Source organism: Convolutriloba macropyga, chromosome 6, assembly GCF_964194025.1.
Source record: "Convolutriloba macropyga chromosome 6, txConMacr16.3, whole genome shotgun sequence".
Lineage (NCBI taxonomy): Eukaryota > Metazoa > Xenacoelomorpha > Acoela > Convolutidae > Convolutriloba > Convolutriloba macropyga.
This window is the reverse complement of record NC_134473.1, coordinates 32372952-32391728: the sequence shown is the minus strand read 5'-3', so window position 1 is coordinate 32391728 and position 18777 is coordinate 32372952. Positions and strand designations below refer to the sequence as shown.

General features: G+C 34.0%; 2 protein-coding genes across 5 annotated transcripts in view; both read right to left on the bottom strand.

The window, feature by feature from the left end:
• The window catches only part of LOC142341623 (carnitine O-palmitoyltransferase 1, muscle isoform-like), a 116771-nt gene extending 113058 nt beyond the window's left edge, over positions 1-3713 (bottom strand). For both annotated transcript variants that reach the window (XM_075392716.1, XM_075392717.1), the window contains exon 1: positions 3551-3713. The gene's annotated coding sequence lies outside the window, so the exon portion shown is untranslated. The remainder of the gene's footprint in view (positions 1-3550) is intronic.
• A 2083-nt stretch (positions 3714-5796) lies between these two features.
• Positions 5797-18777, bottom strand: part of LOC142341621 (E3 ubiquitin-protein ligase MARCHF6-like) — a 263593-nt gene continuing 250612 nt past the window's right edge. For all 3 annotated transcript variants that reach the window (XM_075392710.1, XM_075392712.1, XM_075392711.1), the window contains exon 13: positions 5797-6646. In XM_075392710.1, coding sequence (XP_075248825.1) covers positions 6116-6646 — 531 coding nt within the window. In that variant the 3' untranslated portion in view covers positions 5797-6115. The remainder of the gene's footprint in view (positions 6647-18777) is intronic.

Genomic DNA, 18777 nt, shown 5'->3' with positions numbered 1-18777 from the left:
TCTTGGATCAGAAAAACGACATCACGCATGCAATGCTATCTGCTAACAAAAATTGCAAGAATGAATGAAAAAGCTGATGTGAAGTGACAGTGGCGTCACTAGTCGCAAAAAACTGACGAAATAAAAAATATAGCAGGACAGTCCTGAGATGTAATCCAGAGAAATGAAAAAAATACTTAAATCCATGACAAAAATTCAACCAAACAGACAAAAAAATACAAACTGACAGAAAAATAAAACTAACTGCATTCAAATTGTAGACACTTTTGGTATTAGGGTACAGAATTCCAAGGCTTCCTATCAAATAGCACTAAACGGAGAACAGAAATCATAGCCACAAAAAACTTTTTGCACAAATAGGAGACGCAGAGTCAGGCAAAACAAAAAAAAACTCCGAAAAAACTTGAAGGTACTGAGAAGAACACACGATTCCCTAAAGCTTCTTGTTCCTCAGAAACAACACTGTAATTCTAAAATCTAGAAAATAACTCAGTTGCAACCCAGAGCTGGTTTACTTGACCAGAGGAAGTTTAGTCGACCACCTCAACTATGAAGAAACTATTGCAAAAAAGACAAAGACAATTGCAGTCAATTAAAGACAAATATTTCAAAAAACACAGAAAAAAATTGGTCAATGCAATTTTTCGCTTGACCAATTTTTTGCCTGACGCTTTTGACTTTTCATCCTCAAAAGTAGGATAAAAAGGTAGCGCTCAGCGGTCATTAAAAGCTCTTAGAGCCTTTCAGCTCTGTTACAGCTCAAACTGTTTTGGAGAATTGAACTTATGGTGTGAAGGGCGGTTCTTAGAGGTTGAAGGCACACCCCACTGTTGACCCCCCACCTTGCTGTTGCCCACCCCTCCCTCCCCATCAGCCTCTGGTGCAGCCCCCCCCCCCCCCGGGCTACAGACGAACAACCGATCGCTGAAAACGCAGTTTTATAATAACTTTCACAATTTTCTTCAAGCTTTTTGAAAGTTTTTGTCATTTTTTTTCAGTCCTAGTTGTCAAGGAACCTCCTCTAGGGTTTTATAATCAATTACTGCATAGTTTCTAGTGGTAGTGGAATGGTTTCATTATTTTAACATCACAATTTTTTGCATTCTTTTGACAAAACGTGCAAAATTTTTCCATTTTTTTGTAAATCACGTATTTCCAGACGCAGGAGCCAGAAAACGTCCTTATAGTTTTGATAGCCAGTTACTGAAAACATTTTATTTGCCATGGAATAGCTTTCAATTTTTTGATATGACAAAAGTTAGCAATTTTTTTTTATAAAACTTGCATTTTTTTTCACGTTTTTAAAATTTTTGTCAGTTTTCAGGTTTCTCCAGCCTCAAGAGGCGAGGAACCTCCTCTCGGGGTTTGACAAAAGGTTACTGTATATTTTCTAAATGTAATGGAATGTTTTCCAAGATTTCAACACCACAAAATTTAGCATTTTTTAAAGAAAACTTGCAAACTCTTTCAATTTTTTGAAATTTGTTTTTCATTATTCACATTTTTCCAGACGCAGGAGCCAGAAAACGTCCTTGAGGGTTTGATAGCCAGTTACTGAAAAAAATTTATTTGCCATGGAAAAACTTGCATTTTTTCAAGTTTTCTGAAAATTTTTGTCGGTTTCTAGATTTCTGCAGCCTCAAGAGCCTCCTCTAAAGTTTGTCAATAGGTTACTATATTTTCCAAATGTTATGGAATGTTACGGAAATTTAACACCACAAATTTTCGCATTTTTTTTTCAAAACTTACAGATTTTTAATTTTTCTGACATTTATTGTCAATTATTAAGGTTTTTCAGCCCAACAAAAAAATCTCCGTTACGGTTTCATAATAAGTTAGGGTTTGATGGAGAATGTTTTTTGTCCATGGTTGAGATTTCAACTTCTGTTATCAAAAACTTCAGCAGTTTCTTATGCAACCTGCAAATATTTTCATGTTTGAAATATTGTCATTTTTTTAGTTTTCTCCAGATACAAGAGCCACATAACTTCCTCTAGGGTTTGACTATAGATTAGTGCATAGCTTCTAGATGTAATGGAATGTTTTTCGATTTTAACGTCAACAATTTTTTAAAAAATTTGCAATTTTAATCTTTTTGAATTCTTTATCATTTTTTCCGGCACCAGGGTCCTAGGGACCTCCTCCAAGCCTTGATGGTAAGCTGCCTATAAGTTTCTAGAGTTATTGGAAAGGCTATCAATATTTTAAGGACGCCAGCATTAGCAATTTTTCAATAAATTTTTTTTTCAATTTTCAGAAAATTATCATCATGTTCGAAGTTTATGGATATTTCTGAGCCAGTGAAACTATTTAAAGCCTGAAATAGGGATACAGGGTAGTCTCTTGAGACAATGAAATGGTTTTTTTGAAGATTTAAATATCATGAATTTAAGCAAAATTTTTTTTGCGATTGTTTTCAAAACATTTGAATATTTTTATCCTTTTCTGAGTTTAACGATCATTGATGGCCAGCGAAAATTTTCAAGTCCTGCAGATAGGTTTTTTGACATAACACCAGAAATAAAAAAAATAATTTTGAGAATTTTCACTGCGATATGTGGAAGCTTTTCTTTTAGAATTTGCAATATTTTGCAAATTTTTAAAATATCAGTTTTTATTTGATTTATTTAATAACAAGGGTAGAAAACTAAAAGTTGCAGAGTCGGAGCAAGCTAAAGCTAGCCTCACTAAACCGTGGCTAGCTACTGACGAAGACAAAACGAAGTTTGTAGCAATTATATTAGTCCTGTCGGTCTTTTTTTTTAATGCGATTTTTCGCTTGACCGATTTTTCGTCTGACGCTTTTGACTTTTCGTCCTCAAAAACGGGATCAACAGGTAGCGCCCAGCGGGCATTAAGTGCTCTTAGAGCCTTTCAGCTCTGTTTCACAGCTCAAACTTTTTGGAGACTCTCAAACGACCGCTCGCCGGTCGTTTGAGAGCAATTCGCCCGACGTTAGTCGGTTTTGTTTATAGCTAATCTGTCAATTTTTTGTCACTGGTCTTTATAACCTTTTTCTTATCAAATTTAACAGAACAGCTCAATTGCAGGCTAGCAATAAACTGGTTGACAAAACAGATGTAAAGAAGCAAATTGTTTAAAAATCGGTCAAGCGAAAAATCGCGTAAAAAAGACCAAAGGACTAATATAATTGCTACCAACGTTGTTCGAGCGCAATTGAAAAAATAAAAAAACACAACGGCACAAAATTGGGCTCAAAAGCCTCGATGTTATAATTTTACCTCTAATACAGATCGTACCATCAATTTCAGCACACCAAGCTCTTAAAAAACGACAACTATAGCCAGCTTCTTAGGGACTCCAACGCAACTTGGTAATCAACTTGGTAAAGCCCTTTGTTAGTCAAAATTCCTTGCTTTGTAAAATCAATCCGATTTCTTTGGTTTGCAAAAACAAAGAGAAAACGATAAAGCATCGACACAGCAAAAACAGCAGCAAACGTTTAACCAAATTCTCAAACCCATACGGATTACTTAAAAAAAACTCCAACAAACCAACACGGAAATTTATGCAACATAAAGCGACTAACGTCGGAAAAATTGCTCTCGAATGACAGGCGGGCGTTAAATTCTCTTTACGGGTATAAAACATCAGACAGACGAATGTAGGGTTCGAATATCGACCTCATGAGTCCGATTCCTTCAACTCGGCAGAGGCATTAACCACTCGGCTATCAGGGCCTTGTCATCGCATCTCTAAAAATCGGTTTTGTTTGAGCAACAAACTTTATTTCGGGGTGAGAGCAATTGAAATCACTCAAAAATCAAGTGCGTGAAAAAGTCACTTGAGAAAAAAGATTATTCTAGAAGAAAGCGCAAAAACGGCCAAACAAAAATCTGCGTAAAAAGACGCAGTTGTTTGCAAACATAGCCGGCAGATTGCCAGAAAAAAGCCACAATAGACGCCTGTGGCCTACCATGAATTGAAACAACTAAAGTAATAAGATTGACAGATCGGCTACTAGCTTTTTAATAGACCATTAGACTTTTTGGGTTAGATTTGGACTGTCATCTTTACGAGACACATTTGCTCTACAAGGAAAAGCCCTAATGGAGCTTCTCCAAAACTAATATTCGATAAAGTTCCATAACTTAGTTCAGAAATCATTTTTGAGTGAGGTAAGTCACGCAATTCACCTAAAAGCAGAAATGACGTCCCGAACACAAATTTCAACTAAAAAGCAGAAGTCACTGAAGTCATTGAACAATTCAATTCCACGAAGTCAGGGTAAGACGAAACAAAAATCGGTGAGACGAAGTTAAAAAAACATAGCAGGACATGTCCTGACGTACCATTCAAAGAATTTTCATTGACTAAACAAAAAAACTAGACCTAGAACGGACTATGAGTGAATTGGGAAAACCTATCCAAAAAACGAAAAACAACAGTAAAAATCAAAGTGAGATTCACTAGCGAGCAAGCGAATTTTTGTTCAAACACAGTTTTCTCAATCTGCTTTAAAATTAGAGTGATAAAAAATTCACACCGCAAAACCACTCGCTTTTCGCTCCACTTCCTGTTTCGGCGTGACCAAAACCACTACTCCAGTTTGACTTCAAAAATAATGAAAATGTGTGAAAAGATCTTAAAAAAATAAAGCAGGACAAGTCCTGACGTACAAAACATAGCCGGCAGATTGCTGGAATAGCTGCGAAAGAATAGACCTGCGTGCCATATAATAGAGATAGAAACAGATACAGATCTAAATTGAAAAAAAAATCGACGCCGCTCAAAAAACTAGGCTAAAAAACATTCAGCGATAAATTAATAAAGCTTGTTAAATTTCATTCCACAGAAGCCTCTTATTAGGGACCTTTACTGCACAAATGAGTTCCTTTGACCTTAAACAAATTCAAATTAAACTTAAGTTTTAAAGTGCAAAAGTCATTTTATTGAGTGAGGTAAGTCACGTATGATCGAAATCTAATCACGCAAATAACCTACAAACTTTTGCTAAAGCGAGTGAGAAATGACGTCACGCGCGCAAATGCCGTTAGTGAGAGGAAGAAGTCATTCAGAAAATTTGACTTTTTCAGATTTGTTGTGTGAACAAATGTAAAACGAAAAAAGAGCGTCAGACGATGAAACGAAAAAAAACCAAGAGCACCGCAATATAGCTTCGCTGAGCTTACAGCTTCGCAGCTATAATCAAAGAATTTTCATTGACTAAAGAAAAAAGACAGCGCCCCAATACAATTCAAGTTCTTTGAATTGTAATAGGAGCGCAATAATAGCCGCCTGGAATTGCTGACGCGGCTATTAAAAATTGCTTCTCATTCGAGAGCAATTAATAAGCCTGTAATAAATTGCTCACGTTAAAAATTCCCTTTCGCTAAGTGAAAATTATTTCACACCAACTTTTCCCATTCTCTCAAAAATGTGGCATAAACAGAAAAACTCCCTGTCTTCTTTGCTTTTCAATTGGTTGAGCACCGACCTAAACACAGTTTCTTTCGCATCCCACTTTTTTTCAAATGCACTACAACGAAACTATCGACCAAAAAGACTTCGATAACACTCGGTCGTAGGAAAACAGGTAACACAAAAAAGGTTTTGAAAGATTGGGAAAATGACAACGGAGATTGACAACCCAGAAATTAACTTCCCCGTGTTACCGTACGTTTTTCCTCTGCCGCAAAGTTACACGTGAAAACGATAATTATTCTGTTATTCGCCAAATTCTAACCACGAATTACCATACTATCATTTGTGATTCGTGGCAAAAAAACTGGAAACTGGAAATTTCTGAAACTATAAATTTAAAAGGTGAAAAACTGTAGGATAAATTTCAATTCTAATATTGCAAACTAATTGATTAACTGAAGGACATTTGACGTATTTATAGGTTACGACATTTTCTTTACTATAATGTCTCCAAATATAAATAGAGAACCAATTGAAAATAACGTGCTGAAACAAAAAATATAACGCGGGCATTTTTTTAAATTCGACAACAACATGAAGTAGCGCCGGTCAACTAAGCAATAGCACATTTAAATCCAAGGGTACAAGAGCAAAGCTTGATCAGTTTCTACTGTTTTTCTTGCACGTACGTTACCCCGACAACGTTGAAGATCGTTCCAAAAAAGCCATTTCATTTTTCGCGCTCGTAATTTTGCAATCGCTGGCCAATGAGGTACCGATCATTCTTTATTTTGATGTACAATTTCCTCATCTGTTTAATTTGTATTGTAAAAAAGAGAACGACACTTGTGAACAGCAGAATAGTGTGGTAAAATCTTCTGTAGAATAAGTTCTGCATTAGAGGGTCAGGTGAGAACACCGGAATAACTACAAACGCCAAACAGTAAGGCGTGCTGAGTAGAACTAAGAGTACAGCTACAACTGGCATTACTAATTTCTGAAGCAAAAATTTTACATCCAAATCTGCGACGCCATTACGACCCACACGCTCAATCACATTTTTAAGCCACCAATTGGGACCGATTAGAGTGATTGCGCAGAATATTTTGGAATGGAGAATTCCCAGAGCCCAGCTTTGCCACAGAAAGAACACGGGCGTCTGATCGGGAGAGAGACGGAGAGGCATCACAACTAGGATGTCGAAGAAGAGACCGAGCAGAAGTGGAATCAGGCCAAAACAGAAGACAGCCGCTACAGATAGCTGAAACACATCCCAAGCTAATTATACAGAAAAATCTGGAGTAATGGAGTTAATATTGAATTGAAACAATGCCTGTAAACTGATTGCAAATATTTGAATATTTCGTATCCAGCCCATAAATGAATAGTTTCGCTATATTTAAAGCAAAAATCACAAATCTGGAAAATAATTGCGGTTAAAATTTCCAGATACAGAAGGTAAATTTCCAGAAGATCTTAAAAAAGCTTGTGTAACTCCACTCTTCAAAAAAGGAAATCCCGAAGACCCACTCAATTATAGGCCTATTTCAGTCACTTCTGCTTTGTCAAAAATTTTTGAAAAGGCGTTCAAATTACAAATCATAAGTTTCCTAGAAAGGGAGCAATTATTGTCTATTAGTCAATTTGGCTATAGAAAACAAATTTCAAAAATTGATGCTATCTTGAAATCGACAGAACAAATAAGATTAGAACTCAACATGAAAAAAAAATGTTACAGGTGCGTTTTTAGATCTTTCAAAGGCTTTTGATTACAAACCACAAAATACTGTTACGGAGACTTGAAAATATAGGTTTTGACGAACATGCTACCAATTTAATAGAGAACTATATGAGTGAAAAAACGCAAAGAGTTGTCCTGAATGGAATTGAATCAGATTGGAAAAAGTTGAAAAGAGGAGTTCCACAAGGTACTATTTTAGGACCTCTATTATTTAACATTTACGTCAACGATTTAGCAAAGTGTGTAGAAAAAGATTGCACGGTCGTCCAGTACGCAGACGACACTTTTTTTACATCCGACACTGATGAAATACCGTCAAAAACAAAACTTGAACATAACATCTCAAAACTTATTGATTTTTTTGCAAAGTCCCAGTTAGTGGTGAACAAACAAAAACAGAATATATTGTGTTCAGCACCAGAAAGAGGTTAACAAATACTGTTCTGAATGTCGGCAATGAAAGAATAGCAGAATCAAATAGAGTGAAGTATCTTGGCGTAATTATTGATAGCAAACTAAAATTTGATGGAGAAGTGAAAAAGATTCTTCAGAGAATGGCTTGTGGAATAAAAGTTTTGAATACACTAAGTAAAAGTTTACCAGAGAAAACGAAAGTCTTATTACTTAATGCAATAGTAAAAAGTCATCTACATTATTCCCTCTAATTCTGATAGGGTTGCAAAAGTCATTACTCACAACTTTAGAAAAACAATTGAATTGGGGAATAATAACCATTTTTAATAGGAAAAAATACCATCGGTCTATAGATCTAACTTCGCAACAAAATATTACCAGTTTCTTTTCTCTTGAAATATCATTGCTCAAAAACTTTTTTTCGCTTACTCAGCAACAATCTTCCAGCATATAAAATTGAACCTCTCTCTCTACCATGAGAATAAAACAAAATGACAGGTAAAAAAAATAACATTCGATATAAGAACTGATTCTTTTATTGCACAAGCCATTCCAATTTATAATAGTCTGCCTTCTAATATTAGACGGAAAACAACATCGAAAGCTTCCTTAAAAAAAGAACTGAAAGAATATTTTTGGAAAGAATTTTTGAAGGACCCAAAAGTAACTGATATAAAAGATGACATTGAGAGCATTAGATTTTAATTTTATTCTTTAATCTTCAAGATGTACATATAAAATTGTGAGAACATTTTATGCTCGCATTTTAGGCCATTTTTTACTAATGTAAGGTCAAATTTTTAGTTAGGTAATTTAATGATTTTATAATTTTACATAATGTTATATTCTTAACTTTACATTGCCTCTTTTACCATAAAAAAATGGTTTACAATCAGAGTAGATCAATTCTCTCAATACAGAAAGACATTTTAAAAATTTTGAAGGTTTAAACATTTTACGCAACACAAGAAGGCGAAGGCAAAAATAAAAGACAATAAAGTATATTACGGGAATAGAAAATGAATTTCAACCGACTCAGATACCTCAAACAAATGCCGTTAGTGAGAGGAAGAAGTAATTCAAACAACCTTGGTGTGTGAACAAATGTCAAACGAAAAAAGGCGTCAGACGACGAAACAAAAAATATAACATAACAACTCCTGAAATACAATTCAAAGAATTGAATAAAAAAGAACTACGTCAAATGAACAATGTCAGCCAAAAATAAAAACCTCAAAAGTTGACAAACTAAAATAATCTAACAAACTATAAAAAACACAATCATTGCTATCATAATCATCAAGGCTAAATTTGGTCCGTTTCAATATACCCACTAACCCATGCACAAGCCTTGAGTGAGGTTTATTGGCCAATAAACCAGAAAAAATTGAGAAAATTGACAAATACTCAAAATCAAAAATTGAAAAATTAAAAAATTTGGCTAAATTAAAATGTTAGAAACACTTTGTCTCTGGAATCTGCTCAGCCACACATCTGCAACAGCTTAAAAAGTTTAATTGCCCCGCAAAGATTGATAAACTTATAAAATTTCAATTTCAAAAGAAATTGAAAAACCATTGCAAATTTTAAAGAAACGATGCTAAAATTTGTCATAAAGTTCTTCAACGCCATTTAATTGTCTTCAAAGGCCACCCAATAACTCAATTGCAAGCCTTAAAAATTTTCATTGGCTCATAAAAATTGATAAATTAGGAATGACAACAAGTTTAAGAAAGATTGAAAAGAAAACAAATTTTATTGACCTTCAATTAGTAAATGTTCAGAAGTAAAAGTGAGTTCAGCAGTCATTTTTTTGAGTGAGGTAAGTCACGCAATTGACCTAAACCAGAAATGACGTCACGAACACAAATTTTAACTGAAAAGCAGTAGAAGTCACTGAAGTCATTGAAAAAGTCAATTCCAAGAAGTCAGGGTTAGACGAAACAAAAATCTGTTAGACGATAAAAAAAATTAGCGCAAAAATAGCCGCCTGGAATTGCTGATGCGGCTTTTAAAAAAACATATGAAAAAACATTTTAAAAACCTTTTTATGTTATATTTTGATTAAGAATCTGTTCAATTTATTGCTAATTCTAATAGCTGTTCTCAAATAACCTTCAATTTGAGTGAAATACTCATTTGACCTTTTCTCTTAGAATTAAACTTAAAAAAGTCAATTTCAGAGTCATCAAGTCATTTTTGAGAATGAAGTAAGTCACATGTGACCAAAAATTTTATCACGCGAATGAACAAAAAAAACTCGCTCCACTAAGAGTGAAGAATGACGTCAAGCATGCACTTCAGATAATGAAAGAATAGCAGAATCAAATAGAGTGAAGTATCTTGGCGTAATTATTGATAGCAAACTAAAATTTGATGGAGAAGTGAAAAAGATTCTTCAGAGAATGGCTTGTGGAATAAAAGTTTTGAATACACTAAGTAAAAGTTTACCAGAGAAAACGAAAGTCTTATTACTTAATGCAATAGTAAAAAGTCATCTACATTATTCCCTCTAATTCTGATAGGGTTGCAAAAGTCATTACTCACAACTTTAGAAAAACAATTGAATTGGGGAATAATAACCATTTTTAATAGGAAAAAATACGATCGGTCTATAGATCTAACTTCGCAACAAAATATTACCAGTTTCTTTTCTCTTGAAATATCATTGCTCAAAAACTTTTTTTCGCTTACTCAGCAACAATCTTCCAGCATATAAAATTGAACCTCTCTCTCTACCATGAGAATAAAACAAAATGACAGGTAAAAAAAATAACATTCGATATAAGAACTGATTCTTTTATTGCACAAGCCATTCCAATTTATAATAGTCTGCCTTCTAATATTAGACGGAAAACAACATCGAAAGCTTCCTTAAAAAAAGAACTGAAAGAATATTTTTGGAAAGAATTTTTGAAGGACCCAAAAGTAACTGATATAAAAGATGACATTGAGAGCATTAGATTTTAATTTTATTCTTTAATCTTCAAGATGTACATATAAAATTGTGAGAACATTTTATGCTCGCATTTTAGGCCATTTTTTACTAATGTAAGGTCAAATTTTTAGTTAGGTAATTTAATGATTTTATAATTTTACATAATGTTATATTCTTAACTTTACATTGCCTCTTTTACCATAAAAAAATGGTTTACAATCAGAGTAGATCAATTCTCTCAATACAGAAAGACATTTTAAAAATTTTGAAGGTTTAAACATTTTACGCAACACAAGAAGGCGAAGGCAAAAATAAAAGACAATAAAGTATATTACGGGAATAGAAAATGAATTTCAACCGACTCAGATACCTCAAACAAATGCCGTTAGTGAGAGGAAGAAGTAATTCAAACAACCTTGGTGTGTGAACAAATGTCAAACGAAAAAAGGCGTCAGACGACGAAACAAAAAATATAACATAACAACTCCTGAAATACAATTCAAAGAATTGAATAAAAAAGAACTACGTCAAATGAACAATGTCAGCCAAAAATAAAAACCTCAAAAGTTGACAAACTAAAATAATCTAACAAACTATAAAAAACACAATCATTGCTATCATAATCATCAAGGCTAAATTTGGTCCGTTTCAATATACCCACTAACCCATGCACAAGCCTTGAATGAGGTTTATTGGCCAATAAACCAGAAAAAATTGAGAAAATTGACAAATACTCAAAATCAAAAATTGAAAAATTAAAAAATTTGGCTAAATTAAAATGTTAGAAACACTTTGTCTCTGGAATCTGCTCAGCCACACATCTGCAACAGCTTAAAAAGTTTAATTGCCCCGCAAAGATTGATAAACTTATAAAATTTCAATTTCAAAAGAAATTGAAAAACCATTGCAAATTTTAAAGAAACGATGCTAAAATTTGTCATAAAGTTCTTCAACGCCATTTAATTGTCTTCAAAGGCCACCCAATAACTCAATTGCAAGCCTTAAAAATTTTCATTGGCTCATAAAAATTGATAAATTAGGAATGACAACAAGTTTAAGAAAGATTGAAAAGAAAACAAATTTTATTGACCTTCAATTAGTAAATGTTCAGAAGTAAAAGTGAGTTCAGCAGTCATTTTTTTGAGTGAGGTAAGTCACGCAATTGACCTAAACCAGAAATGACGTCACGAACACAAATTTTAACTGAAAAGCAGTAGAAGTCACTGAAGTCATTGAAAAAGTCAATTCCAAGAAGTCAGGGTTAGACGAAACAAAAATCTGTTAGACGATAAAAAAAAATTAGCGCAAAAATAGCCGCCTGGAATTGCTGATGCGGCTTTTAAAAAAACATATGAAAAAACATTTTAAAAACCTTTTTATGTTATATTTTGATTAAGAATCTGTTCAATTTATTGCTAATTCTAATAGCTGTTCTCAAATAACCTTCAATTTGAGTGAAATACTCATTTGACCTTTTCTCTTAGAATTAAACTTAAAAAAGTCAATTTCAGAGTCATCAAGTCATTTTTGAGAATGAAGTAAGTCACATGTGACCAAAAATTTTATCACGCGAATGAACAAAAAAAACTCGCTCCACTAAGAGTGAGAATGAGGCATCACACACGCAATTCATTTGAAAACGCATGAACGAATGAAAAAAAAGCAGATTGGAAGTGGTTGTGACGTCATATGGTCGTAAAAAAATCTTGACGACGAAATAAAAAACCAAGAAGGCCAGTAATAGCCACAGCCATCGCTGTGCTATTCTAAACGTAAACAATTGCAGCATTTTGGGCAAAAAAATTTCCTAAAAACGAACCTTTAAATTTGAATTAGGCTCTTCTCAGCAGCTGCACCACTTTAAGCACTTTATGGACAACTAAAGCCAGCTTTGGGCCTCTAATGAAACTTAATGACCACTGGTTCTTACCTGTTTATCACGTTTTCAAAGATCAAAGTCAATGAAAAATGTGTGAAAACATCTTACAAAAAATAGCCGGCAGATTGCCGGAATAGCTGCGAAAAAACACTTGTCTTCCGGATATTAGAGATAGAAACAGATACAGATATAGGTTGTGTATCTGATATAAGTTGTGTATCTGTATATTTCCCGGAAGGAAAAGCTATCGAGACAGCTCAAAAAATTATGCTTAAATTATGCAGCTATAAAAAACTATAATATTCCAACTAAGATAAAAAGAAAGCAATTGTCAATTATAACAAAGCCAGCAGATTGCCGGAAAATAGCCGCGGTAGACGCTTGTGGCCATCCATGAAATGAAACAACTAACTAAATAAGATGGACAGATTGACCACCAGTCCATTAATAGCCCACTAGATTTTTTCGTTAAATTCGGACTGTCATATTTATGAGACACATACGCTCTAAAAGGAAAAACCGTAATGGAGCTTTTTTTAAATGAAAATTCAAAATAAAAACCTCAAGATTCTAATGTTCAAGAATTAGGGCATATACGTTTTGCACTACTTAGATGCACACTATTGCTCATTGACCAAAAATGTTCAAAAAAATTAAAGTTCATTAAGTGAGATACGAAGTTAACTTTTTAGTGAGGTAAGCCACGCAATTAACCTAAGAGCAGAAGAAATGACGTCACGCACACAAATTTTAACTGCAAAGCATTAAAAATCCTTGAACTTGAAAAACTCAATTCCAAGAATTCAGGTCACAAGAATCATCGATGTAGACGACGAATAAAGAATAACACTATGTCGCCAATAATAGCTGCTATCACTTCAGGGGTATTAAAGTAAATTCTTTCCTGCTATAGAGAGACAGCTTGTTATGGATTTTATGCAGTGAAGATGGTACTCACGGCAACAAAAAAAATAGTAACCCATTCAACATTGTCAAAAAAACCGCCGTTGACCCGCTTGGCGCACATCGGGGTTCACATAGAATGAAGAAAAAAGAGATGAAATTGACAGAATTTTTTTTCCAACTCAAGAATATGTGATTTGGTGTGCAGTTTGTTCAGTTATATTCAATAACTAAACTTTATTCAGCTTCTAAACTAAAAGCTAGTAAGCTTAATACTAATGCCAGTTAGCAATTACTCTGCGAAAAACTAATGTATTATGACTCAATAACCTAATGTATTATGACTCGGTGACCGGGCTTTACCAGTTTATATTGTTATTTTGTTTTTGGTCCCAAGACCTTGACACTAATCGCAGTAATGCGTAATTCCTTGTGTGAATGGATTTTAAAACCATTCTGTGAAACAGTGAGGGTTAAGTCAGAAGTCAAACGTTACAAGTCCTGACTTATGTAAAACAAAAAACGTGACTTAGGTCATATACGTTTGGCAGTACTTAGATGCACATAAATGATCTGTAACCAATAAATGTTCATAAAAGTTAAAGTTCATTAAGTGAGTTAAGAAGTTATTTTTTTAGAGAGGTAAGCCACGCAACTCACCTGAGAGCAGAAGAAATGACGTCACGTACACAAATTTTAACCGCAAAGCATTAAAAATCACTGAACTTGGAAAACTCAATTACAAGAATTCAGGTCACAAGAATCATCGATGTAGACAACGAAATAAGAATAACACTATGTCGCCAATAATAGCTGCTATCACTTCAGGGGTATTAAAGTATTCTTTCCTGCTATAGAGAGACAGCTTGTTATGGATTTTATGCAGTGAAGATGGTACTCACGGCAACAAAAACAAATTAGTAACCCATTCAACATTGTCAAAAAAAACCGCCGTTGACCCGCTTGGCGCACATCGGGGTTCACATAGAAAGAAGAAAAAAGAGATGAAATTGACCGAATTTTTTTTCCAACTCAAGAAAATGTGATTTGGTGTGCAGTTTGTTCAGTTATATTCTATAACTAAACTTTATTCAGCTTCTAAACTAAAAGCTAATAAGCTTAAAACTAATGCCAGCTAGCAATTACTCTGCCATAAACTAATTTATTATGACTCAATAACCTAATGTATTATGACTCGGTGACCGGACTTTATCAGTTTATATTGTTATTTTGTTTTTGGTCCTTAGACCTTGACACTAATCGCAGTAATGCGTAATTCATTGTGTGAATGGATTTTAAAACCATTCCGTGAAACAGTGAGTGAGTTAAGTCAGAAGTCAAACGTTACAAGTCCTGATTTATGTAAAACAAAAAACGTTACTTAGGTCATATACGTTTGGCACTACTAAGATGCACATAATTGATCTTTAACCAATAAATGTTCATAAAAGTTAAAGTTTATTAAGTGAGATAAGAAGTTACTTTTTAGTGAGGTAAGCCACTCAATTGACATAAGAGCAGAAGAAATGACGTCACGCACACAAATTTTAACTGCAAAGCAATAAAAATCACTGAAATTGAAAAACTCAATTACAAGAATTCAGGTCACAAGAATCATCGATGTAGACAACGAAATAAGAATAACACTATGTCGCCAATAATAGCTGCTATCACTTCAGGGGTATTAAAGTATTCTTTCCTGCTATAGAGAGACAGCTTGTTATGGATTTTATGCAGTGAAGATGGTACTCAGGGCAACAAAAACAAATTAGTAACCCATTCAACATTGTCAAAAAAAAACCGCCGTTGACCCGCTTGGCGCACATCGGGGTTCACATAGAAAGAAGAAAAAAGAGATGAAATTGACCGAATTTTTTTTCCAACTCAAGAAAATGTGATTTGGTGTGCAGTTTGTTCAGTTATATTCTATAACTAAACTTTATTCAGCTTCTAAACTAAAAGCTAATAAGCTTAAAACTAATGCCAGCTAGCAATTACTCTGCCATAAACTAATTTATTATGACTCAATAACCTAATGTATTATGACTCGGTGACCGGACTTTATCAGTTTATATTGTTATTTTGTTTTTGGTCCTTAGACCTTGACACTAATCGCAGTAATGCGTAATTCATTGTGTGAATGGATTTTAAAACCATTCCGTGAAACAGTGAGTGAGTTAAGTCAGAAGTCAAACGTTACAAGTCCTGATTTATGTAAAACAAAAAACGTGACTTAGGTCATATACGTTTGGCACTACTAAGATGCACATAATTGATCTTTAACCAATAAATGTTCATAAAAGTTAAAGTTTATTAAGTGAGATAAGAAGTTACTTTTTAGTGAGGTAAGCCACTCAATTGACATAAGAGCAGAAGAAATGACGTCACGCACACAAATTTTAGCTGCAAAGCATTAAGAATCACTGAACTTGAAAAACTCAATTCCAAGAATTCAGGTCACAAGAAGGATCGATGTAGACGACGAAATAAAAATAACACTATGTCGCCAATAATAGCTGCCATCACTTCGCGGCTATTAAAAGTAAATTCTTTCCTGCTATAGAGACAGCTTATTATGGATTTTCTGCAGTGAAGATGGTACTCACGGCAACAAAAACAAATTAGTAACCCATTCAACATTGTCAAAAAAACCGCCGTTGACCTCCTTGACGCACATCGGGATTCACATAGAAAGAGGAAAAAAGAGATGAAATTGGCAGAATTTTTTTCCAACTCAAGAAAATGTAATTTGGTGTGCAGTTTGTTCAGTTATATTCTATAATTAAACTTTATTCAGCTTCTAAACTGAAAACTAATAAGCTTAATACTAATGCCAGCTAGCAATTACTCTGCGATAAACTAATGTATTATGACTCAATAACCTACTGTATTATGACTCGGTGACCGGGCTTTATCAGTTTATACTGTTATTTTGTTTTTGGTCCTTAGACCTTGACACTAATCGCAGTAATGCGTAAATCACTGTGTGAATGGATTTTTGAAACTATTCCGTGAAACAGTGAGTTAAGTCAGAAGTCAAACGCTACACATCCTGACATATGTAAACAAAAACGTGACTTAGGTCATATACGTTTAGCACTACTTAGATGCACATAATTGATCTTTAACCAATAAATGTTCAAAAACATTAAAGTTCATTAAGTGAGATAAGAAGTTACTTTTTACTGAGGTAAGCCACACAATTGACATAAGAGCAAAAGAAATGACGTCACGCACACAAATTTTAAGGCAAAGCATTAAGAATCACTGAACGTGAAAAACTCAATTCCAAGAATTCAGGTCACAAGAATCATCGATGTAGACGACGAAATAAAAATAACACTATGTCGCCAATAATAGCTGCTATCACTTCGCGGTTATTAAAAGTAAATTCTTTCTTGCTATAGAGAGACAGCTTGTTATGGATTTTTTGCAGTGAAGACGGTACTCACGGCAACAAAAACAAATTAGTAACCCATTCAACATTCTCAAAAAAAACCGCTGTTGACTTCCTTGACGCACATCCGGGTTCACATAGAAAGAGGAAAAAAGAGATGAAATTGACAAAATTTTTTTCCAACTCAAGAAAATGTAATTTAGTATGCAGTTTGTTCAGTTATATTCTATAATTAAACTTTATTCAGCTTCTAAACTGAAAACTAATAAGCTTAATACTAATGCCAGCTAGCAATTACTCTGCGATAAACTAATGTATTATGACTCAATAACCTACTGTATTATGACTCGGTGACCGGGCTTTATCAGTTTATACTGTTATTTTGTTTTTGGTCCTTAGACCTTGACACTAATCGCAGTAATGCGTAAATCACTGTGTGAATGGATTTTTGAAACTATTCCGTGAAACAGTGAGTTAAGTCAGAAGTCAAACGCTACACATCCTGACATATGTAAACAAAAACGTGACTTAGGTCATATACGTTTAGCACTACTTAGATGCACATAATTGATCTTTAACCAATAAATGTTCAAAAACATTAAAGTTCATTAAGTGAGATAAGAAGTTACTTTTTACTGAGGTAAGCCACACAATTGACATAAGAGCAAAAGAAATGACGTCACGCACACAAATTTTAAGGCAAAGCATTAAGAATCACTGAACGTGAAAAACTCAATTCCAAGAATTCAGGTCACAAGAATCATCGATGTAGACGACGAAATAAAAATAACACTATGTCGCCAATAATAGCTGCTATCACTTCGCGGTTATTAAAAGTAAATTCTTTCTTGCTATAGAGAGACAGCTTGTTATGGATTTTTTGCAGTGAAGACGGTACTCACGGCAACAAAAACAAATTAGTAACCCATTCAACATTCTCAAAAAAAACCGCTGTTGACTTCCTTGACGCACATCCGGGTTCACATAGAAAGAGGAAAAAAGAGATGAAATTGACAAAATTTTTTTCCAACTCAAGAAAATGTAATTTAGTATGCAGTTTGTTCAGTTATATTCTATAATTAAACTTAATTCAGCTTCTAAACTGCAAGCTAATAAACTTAATACTAATGCCAGCTAGCAATTACTCTGCGATAAACTAATGTATTATGACTGAATAACCTAATGTATTACGACTCGGTGACAGGGCTTTATCAGTTTATATTGTTATTTTGTTTTTGGTCCTTTGACCTTGACACTAATCGAAGTAATGCGTAATTCATTGTGTGAATGGATTTTAAAACCATTCCGTGAAACAGTGAGGGTAAAGTCAGAAGTTCATAAAAATTAAACTTCATTAAGTGAGATAAGAAGTTACTTTTTAGTGAGGTAAGCCACGCAATTGACACAAGAGCAGAAGAAATGACGTCACGCACACAAACTTTAACTGCAAAGCATTAAGAATCACTGAACTCGAAAAACTCAATTCCAAGAATTCAGGTCAAAAGAATCATCAATGTAGACAGCGAAATTAAAATAACACTATGTCGCAAATAATAGCTGCTATCACTTCGCGGCTATTAAAAGTAAATTCTTTCCTGCTATAGAGAGACAGCTTATTATGGATTTTCTGCAGTGAAGATGGTACTCACGGCAACAAAAACAAATTATTAACCCATTCAACATTGTCAAAAAATGCGCCGTTGACCTCCTTGACGCACATCGGGGTTCACATAGAAAGAGGAAAAAAGAGATGAAATTGACAGAATTTTTTTCCAACTCAAGAAAAATTTGGTGTGCAGTTTGTTCAGTTAAATTCTATAATTAAACTTAATTCAGCTTCTAAACTGAAAGCTAATAAGCTTAATACTAATGCTAGCTAGCAATTACTCTGCGATAAACTAATGTATTATGACTCAATAATCTAATGTATTATGACTCGGTGACCGGGCTTTATCAGTTTTTATTGTTATTTTGTTTTCGGTCCTTAGACCTTGACACTAATCGCATTATTGCGTAATGCATTGGGTGAATGGATTTTAAAACCATTCCGTGAAACAGTGAGTGAGTTAAGTCAGAAGTCAAACGTTACAAGTCCTGACTTACGTTACAAGTAACGTGAC